Source organism: Hippopotamus amphibius, chromosome 9, assembly GCF_030028045.1.
Source record: "Hippopotamus amphibius kiboko isolate mHipAmp2 chromosome 9, mHipAmp2.hap2, whole genome shotgun sequence".
NCBI classification, from domain to species: domain Eukaryota; kingdom Metazoa; phylum Chordata; class Mammalia; order Artiodactyla; family Hippopotamidae; genus Hippopotamus; species Hippopotamus amphibius.
The window spans coordinates 78,511,904-78,534,845 of record NC_080194.1 but is presented as its reverse complement, the minus strand read 5'-3'; the positions used below and the strand labels follow the sequence as shown (position 1 = coordinate 78,534,845).

At 48.9% G+C, this 22,942-nt stretch overlaps 1 protein-coding gene across 7 annotated transcripts in view; it reads right to left on the bottom strand.

Annotated features, from left to right (window-relative positions):
- Nucleotides 1-8,375: 8,375 nt before the first annotated feature.
- Nucleotides 8,376-22,942, bottom strand: part of SNX19 (sorting nexin 19) — a 46,239-nt gene continuing 31,672 nt past the window's right edge. For 4 of the 7 annotated variants that reach the window (XM_057748267.1, XM_057748270.1, XM_057748271.1 and 1 more), the window contains 3 exons: nucleotides 19,463-19,647; nucleotides 18,583-18,670; nucleotides 10,884-17,720 (listed from right to left, as the gene is read on the bottom strand). In XM_057748267.1, the coding sequence (XP_057604250.1) occupies nucleotides 17,588-17,720; nucleotides 18,583-18,670; nucleotides 19,463-19,647 (406 nt within the window). In that variant the 3' untranslated portion in view covers nucleotides 10,884-17,587. Of the gene's footprint in view, nucleotides 8,555-10,883; nucleotides 17,721-18,582; nucleotides 18,671-19,462; nucleotides 19,648-22,942 lie in introns of those variants that run through there. The other 3 variants (XM_057748268.1, XM_057748269.1, XR_009055395.1) reach the window with 3 other exon arrangements.

The window sequence follows — 22,942 nt, the reverse complement described above, 5'->3', positions numbered from 1 at the left end:
TTACTTATGTCTCTCCTAACGAGTGCAGATTCATACACCTGTGAATAAATCATGCTTTCCAGCGAGTCTCCTCTTCCCAGAGCATGTGGACCCAACACCAAGGAGGGACTTCTGGGCCCGGCCGGACGCCCCCACTCGGGCCCGCGTCCCGCCGCGGCTCTTTTCCTGCCATCTGTCACACGCGCCTGCTCAGCCTGCAGGCTGCCTCGGCGGCTTCTGCTCTGGCAGCCCCCTGCCCGCATCAGCCTGCAGCCCTTCTAGAATCTCCCCACGTCCCTCCCCACCCTGCCCACCGCGACGTTGTCCAGCACAGGGCTTATCCTTTTCTGTCCCGAGTCGTGAGCCCACCTGGTCCCACGGTATGGCCTTAATGTATGTTGGGTGAACACACGGAAGGCTGAGGAAGCTGAGGGCAGAAAGAATGAATGACTTCCTTCCGGGCCTCCCGGCAAAGCAGCTGCGAAACCAGAACCTGAACCCGAGAATCCGGTTCCTTATCGAATCAGGCTGGCTGGGGCCTGGCTGTGCTTCTGCGGCGGGGAAGCCGCGTCTGGCGAGGCCGCGGCGGCCTCTCCTCGGCGATCGCCCTCCACACGCAGGGGCGCCGCCTGCCTGCCGCGGGGACGCCGCCCAGGCTCCACTTCCTGCTCATGGCTGAAGCAACAGCGCCACCTGCTGGCTTTGAGGCCCCGGCTGCGGCCTGACTCCGGAGGTCTCGGGCGCCCTCTGGTGGACATTCAGAAGATGTAACAAAAGCGGCCCGGTTACCACCCCCCGGGGCACGGAGAAGGATGATGTCTCTGGGGTCTTTTCCACCTTCGATGTTTGAGCCATGCTCTGGGCCTGCACTGGAACCAAGCCTAGAAAGCAAGGCTTTATGGCAACTTAGGATGCAGACGATCAGAAGCATATGATGGAACGAGTCCAGGCACAGATGACATGGCATGCTCCCTGGTGACGGAAGGTCTACAAAGGTCTCCCGAGTGGCACATACAGCTGTGGAAATGGCGATGGTAATGGGGAAAGAATTGTGGAGAATGATGGATAGGAACTGGGAAGTGGAAAGAAGTTGAGGGAAAGGAAGGGGTGCTGTTCTGACCCCCACACCCTTCCTCTGGGACTGAAGTCACTGACGAGGCCATTTGGGAAGAGCAGGCCGCAGTGTAGACAGCCTCTCCCCAGGAGAAGGTCTTCAGCATTTCCAGTTACCCTTATCTGAGCCCTTCAGGACCACGCCCGGCCCTGAGTCTCCCCTTGTTGCTGTCGTGTTATTGACGATGGTCGATGGCTCTTTTGGAGCTCGGCCCCCCTCGGCTCCTGTGTCAGCCATATAAGTATCTCAGAGGCTTGGGAACACCAGCCCAGCTTGAAATACACTTCCCTGAAGGGCTTATTTTGTTTTGGGGCAAGTCTCATGCCAATCTGTCCTGCCAAGAAATGATTGCTGTTGAACTATTGGTTTTCACTGCTGTCGAACACAATCTTATACGGAGAGCAAGGGGGCAGTCACCTTGGAGGCCAGCTGGGAGAGAAGGCTTTTGACTGGCTGGGACTTTCTTAGAAGCCTCTGGAGAATTTTTTTTAAAAAGGAACATCTAGAATGGCTGACATCTGATAAGCAGCACTGAGTGGGTCTCATCCATCTACAGTGGCCACGGTCAGATTCCACAGGTGTCCGGGGTGAAGGGCAAACGAAGGCCCAGAGCCCCAGCTTAGCTTTGGGCATATGCTTGGATTTCCTCTCCTCCAAATGCAGACAGTCCTGCAGGGTCCTGTATGGGAAGAATGTAGAAACAATGTCCCCATATTTGTGCAGGTCTAGGCTACTGAAGGGACTCTGGACAAAATCAGTAGAGAGGCCTGCCTTCCAGTCATGCGTCTCAAGACACCTGGAGGCGTGAGGAGGTGAAATTTGATGCTGCTGGTCTTGTTCTCTTGTTTGTTTTGTTTTTCATTATAATAAAACTTATTTGAATGCAAAAACCAGTAGAAAATTGATAGCTCAGAATCTGTTCAGATGAATTGTCACGAGACCCTGTTTTAGGAAGAGCTATTAGAAGTCAAAGACATTGACTTTGCCAGCGTTCACTACGTTCATTCTCCCTTCCTGGGACTCAGTTTCCTACTCTGTACAGTTGGGAGTTGACTGACTTTCAGGGGCCTTTACAGTTCTGACGCGCTTTGGCTCTTTAAAAGGAAGCCTTATATCATCCTGTGGTTGACTACCCACCACATTATCATGCATAATCGTCCTTACTTTACAAAGAAATGTTCATCTGCTAGTGCATTTTCCCACCCATTCATTCAGGAAACAGTGAGTGCCTACAACATTCTGGAATGGCTGTGGGCATGAACGAAAAGCTAGGCGTAAAGTGAGCCCTATCCCTCCTGGAGCTTGCTGTCTTATGGGAGTCAGTCACACACAACAAAAAATCTAAAAATGTGTAGCGTCTTGTGCTATTCTATAGTGTGAGATAACGTAATGACAGTCAGCTGGTAGTGAGTGCTAAGAAGACAAATAAAGCAGGACAGGGGTTATGGGATGAGGAAAGCTATTTTTTAGACAGTGTGGTCAGGAAAGTCCTCTCTGAGAAGGTGGCATTTGGCAAGAGATGATGGACAAGGGTGTGAGCACGGGCCATCCGGGCAGACACGGGCAGGAGAGCTGCACAGAGGCCTGATGCGAGCGTGCTGGGCCTGGAGGAGGAAGGTAAGGAGGCTGCGGGTGGGAAACGAGGCTGCATCCCTGGATCCCATCTCGGGTTTGGATGCCAAGTGTGACGGGACGCCATCAGAGCTGGTATGTCCTTAAGAGTCACTGTTGTGAGCACGTTGCCCAGCACTGGGGGTGCTGAGAAATGGACTACAGTCTCCGAGCGGAAGGGCCTCGAAGGCGCCTTGGTGCCCCCGTGTGGCGGTAAAGGATGGTGGCAGGAGCTGTGTGCGCTCCAAGAGCAGCGCAGGCACCTGCCCTGGAGGAGCTCTATCTGGGACCTGGAGGCTGGGCGCTCCGACGCCTCCCCCAGCGGGATGCACGGCTCCTGGATGACTGAGAAGAGGCTTGAGCAGGGGCAGAAGCACGAGCGGGAGGGACTGATTTGGGCAATGGCTGGGCTGCCACAGCAGTTCTCACAGTAGAGCCCTGGGGAGTAAGTGTGTGAGCAGGCTGGCCAAGGAGGAATGGGCCTACATGCCCTCCTCCCTGGGCTGCATGGGAAGGGCCTGCCCCTCAACCCACAAGGTCATCACGACCTAGAGGCCAGGCCCTGCTGCCCTCTCTGCCCTGCTGCACGAGAGGCGGATGGTCCCCCTTGAGGCCTCGTCCTCTCCAAGTGCTGAAAGGTATGGTTCCTCACAGGCCACCAAGGGCCCACCTGCCCTGCTGGTGAAGCCGTTGCCTCCAGGGGCCCTGCTAAGGAAGGAGGGCAGCTCAGCATGCTGTAAGCCCATGCCTTTCGTCGTGTGACTGGCTGCTCTCTGTGTTCTGACGGAGCCCTCCAGTTGCTCAAGGGCCTCCTGACCAGGGACTGCCTTTCTGCAAACCAACATGATTGTCCAAAAGTGAGCCTATCTCCGCCTTGGCCTGTCTTTCCCGGTGTCTGCTCCTGGGTGGGAAGATTTGCAGGACCCCAGCTTACTGGGCACAGATTGGAGCCCAGGGCCTCCGGCCATCTGTCCACTGAGAGCTGGGATGTGCAACACTCCTGGGTCCGGCTGCCTTGATCCAGGCCTGCCAGCAGCACGCCGGTGCCTGCCCGCTGCCACCGGCCATGAGATAATGTCTCTCCATTTCGGGACTGTGACATAGTTACATCAGACCTCGATGGCCAGTGCGCACATTCCAGGCCTGAGAGCAGGGTGGCAGCAGAGAAACCTGAGCTGTGGGGAGACATTCTCAGGCTCAAAAATCACAAACCCGAGAGGGAAAGGCATTTGATCAGAAAACAACACCATTTAGGTTATTTTAATGCCCTGGATTTGTGCTGCCCTTTAAGTGGAGCCCCTTCTGTCGCGGGACTTTGGTGCCAAGTGACCCTTGGGCAGATGACTTTCACTTGTTTTTAACTGAAGAACAAGGTCGTGTCTGGCTGGGTGCGTTCCCCGAGCTGTGGTTCCATCTGTGTTTTCCGTGCACACCCCATGCACTCGGACAAAGACACAGACCAGGTTCTGGGGCTCGGCCGCAGCCAGCTTGGTGTGAGCACATAGAGAACTCTCTTCCCTCCCCCAAGACAACTCCTGAAGCGTCTCGCTTTTTCAGGCACCGTGATGTTGAACGCCATCTGGGCAAGTTCTCCGACCGCCTGAACTTGCAACCAAGGGGTAGGGACGATTGTCACCTACTAGGAGAGCCCACCACCGGTGCCTCAGACAGTCAGTCCATTCATGAATTAAGCACTGTTTATGTTCCTGCTGAGTCCTGAGCATTTGGTATGTGCAATGGAGAGTACAAAGCCACACACAACATAGTCTGTACTCGCAAGAAGTACATAATTAGAGTGCGAAAGACAAGACTTGTGCTCAGAGAGCCAGAAACGAATGGTCCAGACTCGACTGGTCTGGCACCGATGAACGTGGCAAGAAGAAGGAAGACAAGAGAGACTGTTCCAGTGGACACTCGGCCTGAGCGAAGGCCTGGGGTAGGAAGGAGCTTCACCACAGCAATGAGTCACCTGAGCCTTCCTATCTCTTAAGATTGAGGGTAGAAGACCTTTCCCCAGGAGAGTGGGAGAGTCTGCCTTCAGGCTGTCGCTACTACTGGATGAGAGAGCTTGGTTTATAAGTGGTTGACACCCTGCCCAGAGTAACCAAGAGCAGCTTTGTTTAATGGAGTTCCAGGAGATGTTAGCTTGGAACCCAAGGAATGGAGACTTGGGATGATCTTTTCACTGAAACGTGGATGGCCATAGGTTTGGTCTGTACATTGAGGATGACACTTGGCAGGGGCAGCGGAAATGTCCCTGAGCTGGAAGCTGGAGGACCTGGGTTCTAGGCTTTGCCAATGAAAATGACAAACATTTATTATGCACTGTGTGCTAGAGCTTGTTCTAAGGACCCTAAATATGGTAACTTGTTTAGCCGCCCCCCCACCCCGCCCCATCCCCTCTGAGGACAGTTCCGTGTTATTCCCATATAATGAATGAAAAAACTAAGGCACTGAGATTTTAAATCACCTACTGAAGAACACAGAGCTAATCAATGGTAGAGCTGGGATTCACACCTGGTTGTCTGTTGCCAAAACTTTTTTTCTTAATCCCTGTGCTGCTGCCTCTTGAAAAAATGGGCGACTGATCTTGGGCAAAAGACAAACTCTCCGTGTTTGTTTATTTTTCAGTGAAATGAAGACACTAATAACTCCCCCAAAATACCTTAAAAAGTGATTGTTAAGATCTAAATAAAATATTGGATATGAGGACTTCCCTGGTGGCGCAGTGGTTCAGAATCTGCCTGCCAATGCAGGAGACACAGGTTCAAACCCTGGTCCAGGAAGATCCCACATACCACGGAGCAACTAAGCCTGTGTGCCACAACTACTGAGCCTGAGCTCTAGAGCCCGTGAGCCACAACTACTGAGCCCATGAGCTGCGACTACTGAAGCCCGTGTGCCTAGAGCCTGGGCTCCACAGCAAGAGAAGCCACCACAATGAGAAGCTCATGCACTGCAACAAAGAGTAGCCCCCACTCACTGCAACTAAAGAAAGTCTGTGTGCAGCAACAAAGACCCAACACAGCCAAATAAATTTAAATTTAAAAAAATATTGGATATGAAATACTTCATAACTTAGAAAGTCCCATACATGTGTAAAATATTACATTCCTCAGAGGAATGGTGAAAAGATAAAATGGGAGGATGGGTGATGGAAAAGACTCTAGAAAATGAAGAACAAAAGTGTGCACTTTGATTATCGACCCAGGAGAGGCTCATTGGGGATGAATAGGTCCTTGGATCCTCATGTAAATCTGGAGGTGTGGCTTATTCCTCAAAGCTGTGTGGTAGCCTTAATCCATGTGATTTTGGCAGCCTTAAAGAAGGGAAATGGAGGGTGGGGACTTTTTATTCCAAGAGCCCAGAGAAAGTCAAGACAGTCCTCTCAGAGTGTCGCAAAGCTACTTTCTTTCCTCCCTCACTTTCATCATGCTTCCTTCCTTCCTTCCTTCCTTCCTTCCTTCCTTCCTTCCTTCCTTCCTTCCTTCCTTCCTTCAACTGAGACCCAAACGAGGTGGAAGAAAACCTCTACCGAGATGAGTCAAGATGAAATATAATCATTAATTTGTTTTAATGACAAACAGAGAGTACCATCACTGTTCCAGAAACCGGCCAGGAGCTGGAAGTTACCGTCTTTGCTCTCTAACTGATGTGACAGAGCTGGACAGGGTCTCGTCCAATATCCAGCCCACCCTCTGTATGGAAAGAAAAGAAAAGAAAAGAAAAGAAAAGAAAAGAAGAAAAGAACAGAAAAGAACAGAAAAGAGAAGAGAAGAGAAAAGAAAAGGAAGAAAAGTCCAGGAAAGTGAAGAGGTCTATCCAAGGTCACTGTGCCCAGGCGAATGTGTGTTCCTCCCCACTTCACTCATTCCCTTCTGGGTGGATCTGGGGTGAGAGGGAATTTGTTCAAGGTCCATCCTTGTGACAATTCCAAAGAATGTCAGGTGATTTTTTTAAAGCTCATCTTTGAAATGGTTCTTTCTCTGCCTGTCTACAACTGAGGAGTTAAATAGGCACAATCTACCTGGGTCTCATGGACTATTGATCACCTGCTCTCCCGTGTCAAGGAGTACTTCCCTGTAGACTGAGGTCAGAACCCCCCTGTGGAGTTGTGTTCCTGTGAGGTGAACGTTAGTTACGGCCACTGAACACCCCCAGTGCCCATGGAGCTGACTTTCCACTCCCCTCCCGTCCTGCCTTCCCTTTTCACGTGCTGGTGGCCAAGTCGCCCCCACTGACCCCAAGATAATTCACATCCTCTGCTGCTATTGCTCCCTCCCACTTCAGCTCAGCATTATAAACAACACAAAATGTAATAAAAACATAAAAAAGAAAAACAAAAACATCTTTCACCAGGGAACAGGTTGAGGACTAGAGAGTATGTCTGTCGGGGTGGGGGGAACAACACCCCTTTTTTAGCCCAGAATTCATCAGATTCTTCCTATGGTGATAGAGAGGCCCTTTCACCCCAGCAACCAGGACGCTCCAGCTGGACATGTGCTTCTGAGATGGGTCCTACTTAAGGGCCGCCAGTCTGGGGCCTGCTGCTGGAGACATGAGCACCTCCGATGAGATGGTCAGCCTGAGAGGCATGGGAAGCAAGATCTGCTGTTACTGTGGCAACAGCTGGGCAGAGCCTCACTGTTCTAGAGGAAGGCTGCTGCAGCTATGAAACTCGTTCAGACACTCTCCTCCCATATCAAACTGAGAAGCTGGTTTATTTTTACAGCAAGGGTGCTGGTTTAGGGGAGATAGATGCCTAAGGCTTCACCTCTGCTCTGTGGAAGTTTCCTGCTGTCATCTGGTTTAGTCAAGGTGGGGTTTGAGGGGTGTGGGCTCTGTCGTGGGTAGGGAGATGGAGAAAACGGCCCAATGGCGATGAGGATTCTAAGTCTACCAGAAGGGAAAGAAAGGCGTCACTGACACAGGAAGGCTGCTCACTCCACTTACAGATCGAGCCTCAAGCCTGTGTGCAGGCAAAGTCTGTCTTGAGCCAGTGTGAGAGGCTGAAGGAACCAGCCACGGCTTCTGAGATCCTGTGAGACGACAGAATATTTAAGGGGAAACTAGGGAGGTGCCATGGTGTAGTAGTTAATGCTGGAGAAACCACAGTGCACAGGACAACCTTCCCCCAAGGCTCTACAGCCACTGAAGAGGACAGACAGGGGCAGGTCAGGACAGACCTACTCCAGGTGCAGCTCAATGAGCACAGCTGGGTACCATTCAAGCGAGGTGTGCTGAGTCCAGCCAATTCAAGGGAAACTTCTGTTTCATTACGTTTCATTTCTTAAAAGGAACTTCTTCATTACACACTGCTTCTCGGGACAGCAGGTGAAAGGCACCCAGAACTATGAACAGAGACAGTCAGCAACCACTTCTGCTTTTACTTGGAATCTTTCCTGCTTGAGCATTAATCATTTGGCATTTTCTCACCAGTTTTCAGAAAGCTTCTCTAGGAGGTTGAACTTGCAGAGTTGATTTGAGGGAGAGGAAAGCTTTAGCAATGTCTGCAGAGACTGCTTTGCATTTTGTAGTGTCTGAATTTTTTACAACAGGTTTTCCATGGAAAGCTCAACAAGTCACTAAACTCTGAGTCTCAGAACCTGGACTTAAAGTCAGGGGTAGAGATTCCCGTGGCTAACCTATCTAGTCGTGTGTCCTGTCAGCTTGGGCTGCCATAACAAAATACTGCAGTTGGGGTGACTTAAGCAGAAATTTATTTCTTACAGTTCTGGAGGCTGAGAAGTCCAAGATCAAGATGCTGGCAAGGTAGGTTTCATCCTGAGGCCTCTTCTCTTGGTTTGCAGCGGGCCACCTTCTCACTAGGTGTCCACATGACCTCTTCATCTGCGTGAGGAGAGGAAGCTCTAGTGTCTCTTCATACGAGGGCACAAATTCCATCACAGGCTCCACCCTTATGACCTCATTTAAACCTAACTACTTCCCACAGGCTTACCTCCTGATGCCATCACACTGGGGGCTAGGGCTTCAACATAAAAATTCTGGGGTTGGGGGACACAAACATTTTGTCCACAACTTCGTGTGAATAGTTTGGAACACGTAAAGAATTCACCAAAATGTTTAATCACAGGGTTGGTAGTTATTCTAATTTCACAGAAGGGAGTCTTGGGCAATCTTTCTCATAGAATATCAAATAAGGCATCAAGTATAAGAAATATCATATATTTAAGGTTTACATGTAATCTTAAGTGGATGTCCATATTAATTTATCAAAGAGACAATTAGACTAGTGGGACAGCCAAGTCAACCCGCAAAGACTGGCAAGCTGACATAGGAGAAAAATTTAGGGAGTAAAGAGAAAGCAATTTTTGAGTTGTATAAGAAAGGAAAAATGACAGAGATATGAAGTCTTTTTTAAAGGTTTTTTTGTTATTGTTATTTACTTAGTTTTGTTTTTAAGAAAAGCGTTTCAGAAAGAAACGTAGGGAAGGAACTGGGTAAGGCAAACTATCAGTCCAAGGCTGCCTGCTGTGAACAAGATTAGATGAGGAAAATTTCTGTCACTTGGGAAACATCCACAGAAACTCTAATCTTATAAAGATCTCAGGTCACTCCACCCCAGTAGTGGGCATTCTTCCACATCTCAAACCTCAGTACACTCAGCTTGCTGAAACACAAGCTCTCACCTCGCTCCTCTCCAGACTGCTGGAAGGAGGTGCACAGCACTGCTCCTCAAGCACTGAGACCGTAGGCCTTACTGTTGTTTCCACACATGCATACTTATTTCCCCTCTTAACTGTCCAGATGAGCTCTTGCCTTGAAACTAAATGCTGTATGCCACTCACAAGCTCACATCTGTGTGAGGCACACACCTGTACATGGGGACAACTTCTGTTTCAAACATCACAACAGCTGCTTCTATCTTATCCAAACAGATCGTTGAAAAGGAAACTTGCTGGGTCCTCACCTGTATGCAGGATGTACAAAGCTGTCTGGAACAGATCTGGTATTAATTACCCAGTGCTCTACACTGGAATAAGTGGTTAATCGCAAGGAGGTTTACACTGGAGACTGACCAATCTGCCCCGGGGTGGATACACAACCAGTCCTGGCTCCAGAGGCTATTCCACATCGGGTGTTGTGCAAACGTGCACTGGCACAGGAATGGACTTCATTCCACAGCACATGGGAATGTTCCTTGGGCCTTTTCTCAGATAATATATGACCCAAGCACTACATTGTCGAGAGTTTCCTACTTTTCACGAAATGCATCGTTTTAATTCTCAGACTGAACTTCTTCCGTTGCTCCTTTACCTGCTCTTGCCCTCTTTCAAGTCATGGCCTGGAGGCTCCTTCTGGGGCCCAGAAACAGCAGGCGACTTGATCCCCATAGGCCGGCACGTTGACCTGCAGCTAAGCTGCATGTCTTAGATTCCTAGGTTTTCATTCTGACAGCAGCTGCAGTTTTGATCTGTGTTTGGGCAAATAGCTGCAGCAGCAAACACCTGAGTGAGTGAAGAGGCACATATGCTGGCCTTCCTTTTCTTCAGGTTTATTACTGTCTTTAAAGAGTTTTCCTTTCGGTATCTTAGACATGACTTCAACTATTAGAGAAGGTGTGAAAGAGAGAATTTTAGATCTGGGACCAAAGGATTTCCAGAAAGCAAATGGAAGTCATCTTTCTTCTCATGGTAACTGCATACCTTACAAATTTGTGTCTGGGGCAGGAAGAAGTTGAGAATATTTCTTGCAGGCAATTTTTGTTTGTCTTCTGATTCCAGTGAGGTAAAGAGTAGGTGAAGGTGGAGGACTTGGAAAGTAGACAGGGCATGCTGGGTGTTTTTGTGCCTGGATCATTTTAAAAACCATTTTCAAATCAGGACCAATTTTCTTTAAAAAGCATTTAGTTTTAGAACCTTACAGCCTACATAGTTAGATTGCAAACAGCACTGTTATAAAACTGTGTGGGTTTTGGCACAGGAAATATAAAAATGAACTTCTTCCATTTGATATTTACTTTAGAATAAAGATATAAGGTCCTAAAAAATGAAAATCTGCCTCCCTCTCATCCTTTTCTCCATCTTTTGTCCCCAGCAAATTTTTTTCATTCAACTTAGTCACGTATTTCACCTCCTAAAAGTTGATAAACATAATCTTCTTTAATTAAATGAGCTTCAGTATTTATTTTGCATCAGGTAGATAAGAGGGTTGAGGAGGCAGCAGGATATAATGGGAGTAGAATAGATACAACGTTCCTTGCCCTTGGAATTATCATCTCTTGCTGAAGACCCCACATTTATGCACACTGACCTGAGAGGCAGTGTAGATAACTCTGAGTGACACAATCAGATAAAGCTTCAGGAGAAGGTGGAACCTGAATCAGCTCTGACTGACAGAGGGTGCCCACCCACACGGCTGGAAGAAGGAAGGGAATCTACCTGGAGAAAGAGCGTGTGCCAAAGGACAGAAGCAGGAGAGCGCAGAACACAAGCCCTTAGACTTCTGTGAAACCTTCTCCATAACACATTTTGTCCCCAAGTGAAAGTCCTACTGCCAACCAAGCCCACATGATTCTCCTAGAGACATATGAAGCCTTAATGAAAGGTGCCCTCACTGTTCTTGAAAGAATCTGGCTTCCCATCACTTTGTTGAATGTGGACTCCATGTATTTGTAAAGGATATAAACTCTAAAGAAAGGATTGTTTTTTTCTCAATAAGGTCTGTCCTCCCTAATGGCAAGGTATGAAATGAAATGCAGACCTTTTGCTAAATCATGGTTCATCTTTTTGACAGCTACAGGGGCACAGGCAAAAGGGCTGATGCCGCAAGCTTACAGATCAGCACACAAGGCTACCCAGCACAGAAAAGTCGCAGGTTCTGTGGTCATGTTAGTGCTTTTATCTGCAGTCTCAGACTTCTGTGTTTATCTATCTTGCTCTTTATCCCCATTGATTAATCCAAGTGTCTGGAAGTAAGTATGGCCCACTCTCCACTAGTCATAGTAATATAGTGCAACAGTGACAGGGAACATATGGGGAAGAAGAAAAAGTCAAAGTGTACACACAACCATATATAAAATAAACAAGGATTTACTGTAGAGCATAGGGAACTATATTAAATACCTTGCAATAAACTATAATGAAAAGAAACGAAAAATAATATATACATATATATGTATAACCAAATCACTTTGCTGTACACTTGAAACTAACGCAATATTGTAAATCAACTATACTTCAATTAAGAAAAAGTCAAAGTGTGGATTATTTATATATAAGCCACAGATATACCTTCTTAATCTTTACAACACTTTAATATTAAAATTAGCCTGCATTTCCTAAACAAGCACTGACTGGTGACAAAGAGGCCTATATGAGATTAAAATGAATAGATAACGTCCCTTAAGAAATGGTTTCTAAGTTTGGATCTTGATTCTATTACTTTTCTTTCATTTTCCCCTCCCGACCTTCCACATCCCAGAAACAGTGTGTTAGTGACTTATACAGAAGCGCCTGTAGGTAAGGTCTGAAGGATTAAGATACATGGAGAAACCAGATTTTGTAATGTTGGTGAAGACATCAAAGCCAGGAGTAGTTCTCTGTATCTGTCACATGCTTGTTTTCGCTTCCAGAAAAGCTGAGTTCACAGGTACTTTCAGATCAGAGACAGGTGAGAGGTGAAAGGGAGGCAGCAGGAGGGCTCCGCGAATCTGAGAATAGCATAGAGCACCTGGCAAGGTGACTGTGAGCACCCCAATTTCCTCCACCGCTTCCTGCTGCCTCTGCTTCAAACCCTGCTGCTACTGGGTCACAGCAGGAAAAAGGTGCTGATGATCGTCACTTGTTTCTTGCTTGACACATTCTTCTGGGTTTATGTTTCTCCATTTCATTTTTTCTTAAACCAGACAGTGCATCTTTGTGTACTAAGAAATGTCAGACAAGCGTTAGGGTGTGGAAGCAATGTCTGGGGTAGCCTCCCCTCACTGGCGGGCTCCTGAGAAAAAATGTTCTGTGTGCCGCAGCATCCTCATCCTTTAATGCGCAGAGCAGTGATGGAGGGTGCTGGCTGAGATTCACCCTTCAGTGGTTTTGCTCTCTGGTCCACAAAGGCAGTGTAAGCAAGCGTGGTCCTGTGATATCTGGCTCCCCCAGTGGAAAGGAAACTGAGGGGCCAAGTCATGGCGGAGCCTGCCCAGCATCATGGAGCACAGCATCATGGTTTCCCTTCCTCCCCAATTACCACTCCTTCCCAATTCCCACTCCCATTTGTAGCCAGCAGGGCTGGCTAACCTTCCTCTCCTCACCCTAAGAAAACACATCTTGCTCCAGGGCACAGGAGGCCAAGGAGAAACAGCAGGTTCCCAGGGGGCTGGGGAAGCTGAGGCTTGCCAGAGCACGGCCGGTCCGAGGAGATTCCTGAAGCCGGGCTTCTCCATGGCTCCTTCCAGCAGCAGAGCAGCGGGGATTAATGCCACTGACACGTCACAGCAGGGCACTCGTGCTTTACAAAGCCTGCTCTTACACATGATCTCATTCAGTTCTCAAAAGGGCTGTAAGTCTTTGTCCCTTTCTCTATGAGAAACCTGAGTCCCAATGTAGGTGAGTTACCTGACCACATCAGCATCCTCATAGCTGACTAAGTGGCAGAGGAGGGATTCCAACACCTCATATGTAAGCAGCAGTGGGAACAGGCTGAGGAATGAAAGGAGTCAGAAGAGCCGAGTCCCAGGGGCAGGACCAAGCAGGGCTGTTCATGTGCGTGAGATCAAGCCCCCTGTTCCCATAAGCAGGACTGTTGATGAAAAACACTCTCAGAAGACTCTTCCATGATCTCCTCCACTGTGCAGAGGGAACCCACCCCAGGTTCCTCATACGCCACGCCCAACAGGCCCTCTCCACCCACGGGACTCCAGCCTCAGCTCTCGCCACTCCCTCCCTGCACACTGGGCTCGCCCTGTGCTGCGCCACATGCAGCTCTGTCTTTAAATTTTTTTTTTTAATTTCTCAATTGCAATAGAATACACATAAAATTTACCATCTTAACCACTTTTAAGTGTACAGTTCAGCAGCATCACAAATACACTGCTGTAAAACAAGTCTCCAGAACTCCTTCCTATCCTGAAGCTGAATTTTTGCACCCACTACACAGCCACCCGCTGCCCCTTTTGCCCCAAGACCACCATTCTACTCTGTCCTGTGGGCCTGGCCACTCCAGGCACCTCAGATTAGTGGAGTCACACAGGATGTGTCTTTACTCACGCGGGTCATTGTTCCCTCCATCTGGGCAGCTTGCCATGCCTTCACTGGCTAATTCTCACTAATCCTTTAGGAGTCAACTCAGATATTATCACCTGAGTCTCTCCCTGGTTCCCCAATCTCAATTAAATGCCCTTCCTATATATTTAGTGATGCATTAACTGCACCCAGTTGGAGTTGTCCGGGTTCTAATCCCCGATACTCGAGGTGTGGCTAAAGGCCTGCATTCTCACTGGCTACATCTGGGAGCTTGTTAGAATGCAGTCACTAGGTCTTTACCAGGGCCCCAGGTAAATCACGCACACACTCAAGTTCAGTAAGCACTGTTCTAACTCACTAGACAAGGGGTCTGCAAACTACTCCTGGGCTAAACCCAGCCAGCTGCCGTTCTGTGTGAACAAAGCTTTATGGGAACACAGCCTGTCGTCTGAATACGTGTTGTCTGTGGCTGCTTTCATGCCACAGTGGAAGAGCTGAGCAGCTGCAGCAGAGACCACCATGTGGCCACACAGCCTAAAATATGTATTACCTTTACCAAAAAAGCCTACTAGACCACAGGCTCCTTAAAAGTGAGACGGAGCAAATCTGCCTTTGCTTTCTAAGAATGGTTATGCGTGTGGGCTTGAGGGCAGGCTGACAAAATTTGTATCGCAGCTTTGCCATTTGCCTTAAGTGACTGGCAGGTCACCATCTCTCTGTGCCTCGTGTTCCCCTATAAAATGGGGACAAAGAGCACAACTACCTTATGGGGCTGACGTGTGGCTACGTAAGCTAATGTATGTGAAGTGCTTCGAATGGCACCTCCGGCAAACGTTACTCTTAGCTGGTTTGTTATTTTTGGAGCACCAGGGGGCTTTGGTGACGCTGGCAGAATGGCCCCTGCAACTGACACTGTTTATCCACACCCATTCTCGTCCTCTTCCTTGCTGACACCTAACTATTTTTTCAGGTATCTAACCTTCCTGGACAGTGACCTCCCTGGGCGGTAAACACTATCATGAGCCAATCACGGTCATGCATCCTCAATGTCAGTGGACTGGCTTAGGAGTGGGCGCTTCTGGCCAATGGGTCATGAGAAGAGAAGTCTTGAAGGGCTTCTGGGACAACGGTTTTCTCATCCTTTAAAAGAAAACATGGGAGCGATGCCCCCAATCTTTCCTGGATATTGTTACATATGAATATGATGCCCTGAACTGCAGCAACCACAAAGGTAGGCAGTCTGGGGACCAGCTAACATGTTTACAAAGGCCAAGTAAAAAGACGGGAAGAATTGGGGCCCTCCATGAGGTCAGAGTTGCTGGATCCATCAACCCCTGGGCCTCACTTACTCAAGTACTGATCTGATAGAAAAAAATAAATGTTCTTAGTAATTTAACTTCAGTCTAAAGCAAACTAACTCATATAGCCAGGGACCAGGTTGACACATATTTTTACTCCGCCTAGGACCTAACAACTGTTGTTGGGTGCCATGAGCAAAGGAAGAGTGGAAGCTGGAAATAAATGGGCAGGGTAGGACAGAAGGAGAATCACGAATGTTCCAGGTTAGTGTAGGTCCAATTCTTCATTCAGCACTCGCTCTCTCAGCTGGAGTCTCTCTTCCTGAGACCTGTGGCTCTCTCCCAAACGCTCACCTCCCTTGTTGCCTGAACCTGCTACCTAACGATGGCAGGTCGTTTCAAAGCCAGTTGGGTTCTGATTATTTCCTTGGTGATATCTATTATTTCCCTTCGGGGTAGAAGAAGGGTCTGCAAGACAGCTGAGGCAGAGCGTGGAGGTGGGGTCTCCTATAGAACATGAAATACAAGGAAGTTTTCTTTGGGCTGGAAGTGTCAAAAGACTGTTGAAAATTTCCAGTCACAGGGGTTTTACAGTGTGTCAGCTTGTGTACTGGTTTTGTGCCACACTGAACCAGAACCAGTAACAGGGATTCAAAACAATATAGGTGGCAAGTACACACCAGAGCAAAGCATGAGGAGAGAAGCGCAGCTGAGCACCGGGCTGCCCCCCGCCTCTCCTGGAGAGCACCTGGGCCCTGGTGGTGGGAGGCGGAGGAGCAGTGCAGTGGCGGGCAGGACCCCCTGCAGGCCCGCACCCTGCCCACATTTACCACAGCGGGAATGCCGACGTGCTTCTCCTGTACGTGCCTAGGGTGCGAGACGCTCGGAGAACTTTGGAGCCATAAAGTCATTGTAGCAACCAGCTTTTAAGGCAGAAGCTACCAAGTGACACGACCTCATTCATCCCCTTGCCTTTGGGCATTCATCATACCCCTAAAGCCTCCCAGTTACCTCAGAACATGTTTGATGGTTAAAAGCCTTCCAGGGGTTGCAGGACAAGCAGCAAGATTTCACAGTTTTGTCCCAAGAACCGTTTTAATTCCGTGTGCATCGCCTACCTCAGAGGCTAGAGAACCTTGAGGCTTGTTCTCGACCCACCCTGTTCTCGCCAGTCTAACCCCAAGACCCTCCTCCACGTGGAGGGTCACAGCGCAGTGGCAGCAGGCGCTCTCCAGCACATGCAAGCTCCCCCTCCCCACAGCGGGACCGCAGTGCAGCCCCTGCCTCCTGGCTCTCTGTCCCTCCTTTCCTTTCACCAATTCCTCCGAGTTGTCTGTCTTTCTAAAGGACGCCGCAGCTTCGCTTTCACCACTGGTGTTCTTCAAGACTAATGAGATCCTAAAGGAACAGGAAGTAAAAAGCTTTTTCTGGGCAAGTTTCCTAATGTTATCAGTTCAGAGTAAGAGATCCCTGCCAGAGACTTGTGAAGCGAGAACGCCCACCACTCTGGGCATTCTCAGCCATGCAGCAAGTGCTTCCCTTCCCTTTGGCAGCTCTGGGTTGAATATGCAACTTGCCATGAGATTTGGTTGGTGGAAGACAGGGAAGGCTACAAAGGCCAAAACTCAACTGCTCTTGGGGAGGAGGTTAGAAGGAAAGCTAATAAAGAAAATCTGCGGTGCAACTCTCTCAGGAAAGGGTGCGGAGGGTGGGGTGGATCTACCAGACGCACTGGCAGTCCGCTTTGAAGGCTTTGGGACAGGAAGAGTGTGGCCACCCAGGGAGGCAGCCTGCAGTTGACACCCTCTACAGGGCTGATGTCTTGGAAAACAGCCAATGAGCAAGAAGTGCCTTGAGAAAGGTTTCCCTCCCTCTTGTGGGGCTGTTGGGAAGCTAGGTAGCACCAGGGGTCTGGCTTTCAAGAGTGGTCCTGAATGAATCTGTAGTTTCTTGGTGGGAACAGAGAACTCAGAAGATTGTCTTCTCCTCTAAGAACATCTGGCTGCAGTTTTTCTCCTGGTCTTCCTAGAGCCTGCACTGGTGGCTGAGGCACATGTGTGAAAACAACCTTAGGGAAGAGGGCAAAAGGGGCTCATTCCTCTACCTCACATCTCCCTTCTCCAAAGGAAGCAGGATCCATCCAGCAGCAACAATCCAAACACCACCAAAGAGGCATGGAAAGGGGTATGCATGCGGTTGGTACATATAGCCCCCCATCACCTGCTACAAATGGAGCATAAGTGGAGGGGGGGGGACTGTGCCACTGAGACCCCAGGCCTTCTGAGCCACAGCCCAGTTCCAGAGGGCACAGGCCTCCCGACTGGTCTCTGGGTGGCAGAGTTACACTCCCTTCCTAACCTTTGAAGGAACGGGTGGATAACCTCTGGCTAAGGGGAGACGCCCATCTTCTTGGGGTTGCCCAGGGTGTCTGCAGCAGAGCTGGTTATGGTAGACTCCTCGGCAGAGGCACTGAGATCCAAGAATTCCAGGATGATGTCCCAAAGGCAGTAAATCAAATGTCTGAAACAAATGAACAAAACAACTTGGAGGAGGGTCTGGCTCTGTCTAGCGACACCAGATCCTGTTTACAACATTTATCTTCCCTCCCCCGCTCCCCACCACTGATATCCTTGGTGGACTCCAACCATCAACAGCCAGACAGAGCCTCTACCACGAAATAAAAGTTTGTTGAACTAATACAGGCTCTGACCCCAACAAAGGTGGAGATAGTACTTGAGCCTAGATTTTAGGAAATTCTGTATTTCTTTATATCTAGCCACATTAGCACATCGGCACTGCTCTGAACAACTCTGAGGGAGGGGAAATCCCAGCGATAACAACTTACTAGGAATTTTCAGGTCACCTGTGATGAGGTAAAACCAGGACCCTTGAGGCGTGAGAGTTAACAGACACGGTGTGCTTCAGGACCAGGTGAGAAGGGAGGGGACGAGCACTCAACACCTGCAGAAGAGTCCAGCCCAAGGCACCAGCTAGGGGCACACTGACCTCTCCTGTACTATTTGAGGAGGGTACACCAGCATTTCTGGTCCCCTTACCAGAGGCCAGCTCATCGTCTTGGCTACCTCACATCAGGCAAAGACCCACGCTAAAGGTAGTGCCCAGGCCAGGGGCTGTTCTCGTGGTGCTCACAAGGGGCAGGAAGGTGCCAGGAAGAACAGGCCTGGGGGCTGACAGGGTCTTTTCAGGAGCTCACAGAGGGGCCTGCATCACCTGACATCTGCTCTGAAGCCAGCAGAATGTGTTTTACCCAGTATGCGTGGACCTGGTCCCTGAACTCTGCAGCCCCATTCTTCTCAGTGCGGCTGCTCACTCAGAAACCCAGGATGCCTCCAAGGCCAGAGCCGGCTCCAGCCGTGCCTACCTGTTGATGAGGGGCTGCTGCAGCGACTCCAAGACGAGGCTCCAGCTCAGCTGGCATTTGTTCACACCAAGGATTTCTACGACGATATCTGAAGAGGAAAAACAGATGTGGTTTTAGTGTCACCACTGAAGCCTTAGCTTCTAAGGGGATCATTTCCTCAGGATACCTGCCGTCTTTATTCATACTGGGTACTTCCAGCACACCTCTGAACCACACAGCCAAGCTAAAATCCTCAGAAAACAAGGAAAAGCTAAGAATGTTTCTTAAGTTTAGATATCTAAATAAGAATGGGTCTCAAGAAACAATTTTGTAACCTGTCACTAAAGTGCAGGTACTTCTGATCCAACAGTTTAGGTTGGAGAACAGAGGTTAACAAGAGTAAATAACATTGTCCAGGGCTAAGAGCTCACCACCATACCCTGCTTCCCCCGGCATGGCCACAGGCAACAAACTGCCTTCCCCACCCTCCAAAAATAACCATATAAAGCGCAGGAAAAAAACCCTCTTCAGAGTTTGTTTGTATCTACTGCTAAGGACTGTGCACTTTACTCACTGGCCCCAAGTTGCCAAGCTCAGCTTCTGCAGGACATATCATTTTCTTCCCTGGTCCAAAATGCCATAAATTGGCAGAGAACCACAAGTCTTCACCTGGTGGGAAGATGAAGAGGCCTGCCCCAAAGTGATCCTTCCCATTCCCTCAGCATCACTAGCAGTCCTGATCATTTTCCTATCAGGCTCAGAAACGGTAGGTCAATAGATTTTTGAGTCTAGCCACTCAAGGCCCTTTTAAAAATGGGGAAGGGTGTGGGGGTACTGGTGGCAAAGCAGGATGGGAAGGAACAGTTATCGATCGGTATAATCAGTCCCACTGTCCAATCACCTGGCAGGACTCCCATCAGGCTCTGCAAAGCCTGTTTCTCCGCAGCCACCTTCTGCTCCTGGGTCCTTACAGGTCGAGGATACTTAGGCAAAACCCCGCCGGGCCAGATGGACTCCTGAAGAAGCCGGAGGTACTGTACCCAGCGCTGTGGACATGTCAGATTAGCTACTTGCACCTCTAGCCACCTGTGGTAGAAGAGAGAAGGGTCAGAGAAACCTGGAGGAAACTCACGCAGCAAGGCGTGAGTCATGTGAACAATCAGAATAGAGCAAAGCGAAGTTAGCACCGACTCTCACAGGTGAAACCAAGCCAGTTAACAACTTGGGATCACAGAATTTGAAGATGAATAGCAATACTATCATAATCATTCACTGAGTGTCTGCTATGAGGCACAGACAGTATTAGGGGCTTTAGAACAGAGCACTAAAAGGACCTCTGGCTCTGGGGAAGGTTGCACCTTTCCAACTGTTCTCCAGTGGAAAGCACCGGAACTTCTCAGTAATGTGTACACACAGCCTATAGTGTAGGGTTTGGTGATTTTATACAAATCCCTCTCCCTGGCCACCCCATCCATATCTAGTTGCTCTTCCAGCCCCCATGACCTGTCCTGAGGACTCATTACATCTACCCTTTGCTCCCAACAGACCAGGCCTTTTCCCTTCCAGTAGCAGAAGCCTGTCCTTCTGGTAAAACTTGTTCAAAGCCCACCTCCTCCATGAAATCCTTCCTGAGCATTTCAGCCAGAAATGCTCTCTCTCCTCAGGCCTCCTTTAGCTCTCAGTTCTATAACACAGATTTAGCACTAGTATTTCACTTTGGAATATAAATTATTTTCTCATGTATTTACAGCTTGACTTTTCCAACTAAATTATAAGCACCACAAGAGTTCCCCACGACAAAAATTTCCCACAGTAAAATGTTTGTTGGTTGACTAGCAATCGTTCTTATTACAATGAAAATTTACTGCTTTCTCATACTTTCAAAAATGAGTCCATAACTCTGAGGGGGCAGATACGCCAAATCTGTAGTTGCTGCAAGGCGTTTCAACTTTAATTCTCGGTCTCTGCCTTTGTTTCAGGGTGATAGTCACTAGCTGAGGTTCAAGATGGCAGAGGCCTCCTTAGTAGGCAGGTCCCATGTTGAGACTGCATGGTGAGGCTTGGATGAATGGACCATCAGCCACGCTGCTCACGCACTGAAGACTCTATTTGGTACCACACAACACGCAGCTCATGCCACCACTCTCAACCCGAGCTACTTGTCGCCCATCCAAGAGCGGAGGGGGCTGCCAAGGCAAACTTTATTTAACCTCCACTCTGCCAGACAGTCTGCATTCCACTCAAGCTAGGCATTCCAGTTTGGGGGCTGCGATCCCCCAAGCCCAGGGCTCACAAATGATTCTAAGAATAAGAAGCCTGAAAGGTAATGGCAGGGCAGGAATGGCAGACGTCGACGGAGATCAAGAGCGGCACGAAGCTGCTCTTGCTCGAAATAGCCATCACGATTGTATTGTTATTATTAGGTCTGCATCTCCTTTTTACAGGGCTTTTCATTCAGCGAGCCTAGGACGCCTGATGAAAGGGATCCAGTAGCAAGAATTTCTGTTCCTGTTTATAGAAGAGGGTCACCACAGGGAGGTGGATGTGATGACCTGATTAGGTTCTCTGCAAGGAGTCAAGTGACCCAACTCTTCCTCACCTCATGCCACACACACTTGTGTGACTTCTGCTAAGATGAAGGGTGTGCACCAGGGTCTCACCTAAGTGATGTGAGGGAGAGAGGCAGGGATGTGAGAGCCAAAAAACTGAAGTCCTCCAAAGGAGTCAGGAGAATCCTTAACAAGAGGGTTTCAGGCAGTATTAGATCCTAGCTCAGCTTCTCACTCACAGATGCATGCAACGGGCTGGCTTGCCCTGCTGTCTACCCTTCTCTCTGTCATCAGGAGCCAGTAGTACCTGCGACTCAACTCTTCAGAGATCTTATCATCCACTCAACCCTTCCTTGACTAAGCATAATGTACAACAGCAAACCTGGGCACCTTGGTCACCTTCCGGGTGTGTTATACAACGTATGAGTCTGACGGTTTTGAATTAATGGTCATTCACTTGATGGGAACAGGACCTCGAGCTGCATTTGGTGACTGAGTGTCTCATGCACACATGCTGGATGCAAAACAAATGTTCGCACGTGGCAAAATATAAATTTATACAAATCTTCCAGACTGTAACTCATCAAACTCTAAATGGAGATGCTGGGAAGAAGAATCAAAGTGTGAAAAAGTCAGAATAAGCCCCGATGATGAGGATGAGTCAGTAAGTCAAATAAAATTGTCGGAGCTAAACAGAACTAATTGACTGAAATCTCCAAGCAAAATGTCAGCTGCTGCTATAGCAAAGGCACCCTTAAGCACTATAAGCCCTGAGGCACAGAACTAATCAACAGAAGGCCCTAGAAGAGTTTAGTCCCAGGAATGTAAGAAGCAGGACTTGTGTCAACTGGCAGAAATGAAACAAACTTCATATCTAAAGAGAGGAGTCCAGTTCAGAAGGTGGGGTGCTGCAGAGTTTTGGTTTTCCTGGTTCTTCCTCACACCCCAAAGGTCACGGACAAGCCACAGGCACACCACACAGGCTCTTCCCTCTCTTTTCAGGGTTCTCCTCCGGCCCACATTCTTCCTTCGTCTCCTCCTCTAAGAAAACAGAGGCTTCCTCCCAGACACTCGGGATGAGCCTGCTTTCATTTCCTGGCCCCAGGCAGCCTGTGGGGAACACCAAAGGCAGCTAATCTTCTGTTCACAGAACTCCTGAGGTACGGCATCTCATCATGAATGCTGAGCATCCCTGTCTGGAAGGGAGAAATGATAAAGCCCAAAGCAGTAACATCACCACCACCGCTAATGCCCCCACCAAAAACTGCCCTGCCCTCACACAATACAGAACCACCCATGGGCTGCAGACCAATTTCGAAGGTGGGCTTAATTACTACACATGACGCCTTTCATAAGTCATAAATGGCCAGATTCTGGGGGCCTGTACAATTTGCCTTGCCCAACACCTTGCAGAGAAACAACGCTTGGTAACAGCGAAGACGGTAGGGATTTCTTCATCCAACTATCTCTTCTCTCCTTCATCCCCATTTCCCCTTCTTTATATTCTAGAGTGAAGCTCCACACACGTCGCCATTCTTTACCTAACGTTGTGGACTCCCTCAGTCCTGAGCCTGGGCTAGAGCAGAGGAAGCCAGCAGATGAGGCCCTGGAGTGAATATTAAAGGAGAGACTGACCCCTTGACCTCCCTCCTTAGCACCCTGCAGCCCTCCATTCCACACGTCATCTTTCTGTTCTTAACCTAGTAGTGGGAAGGTTAAAAAGAAATCTGTGTCTCGAAGCAAAAGGAATGGAACTTACGTGTCTGCAGTCCAGAGTATCATAACAGCTTTTCCAGCATCAGTTTCTGGAATCTGCTGCTACCACTATTAAG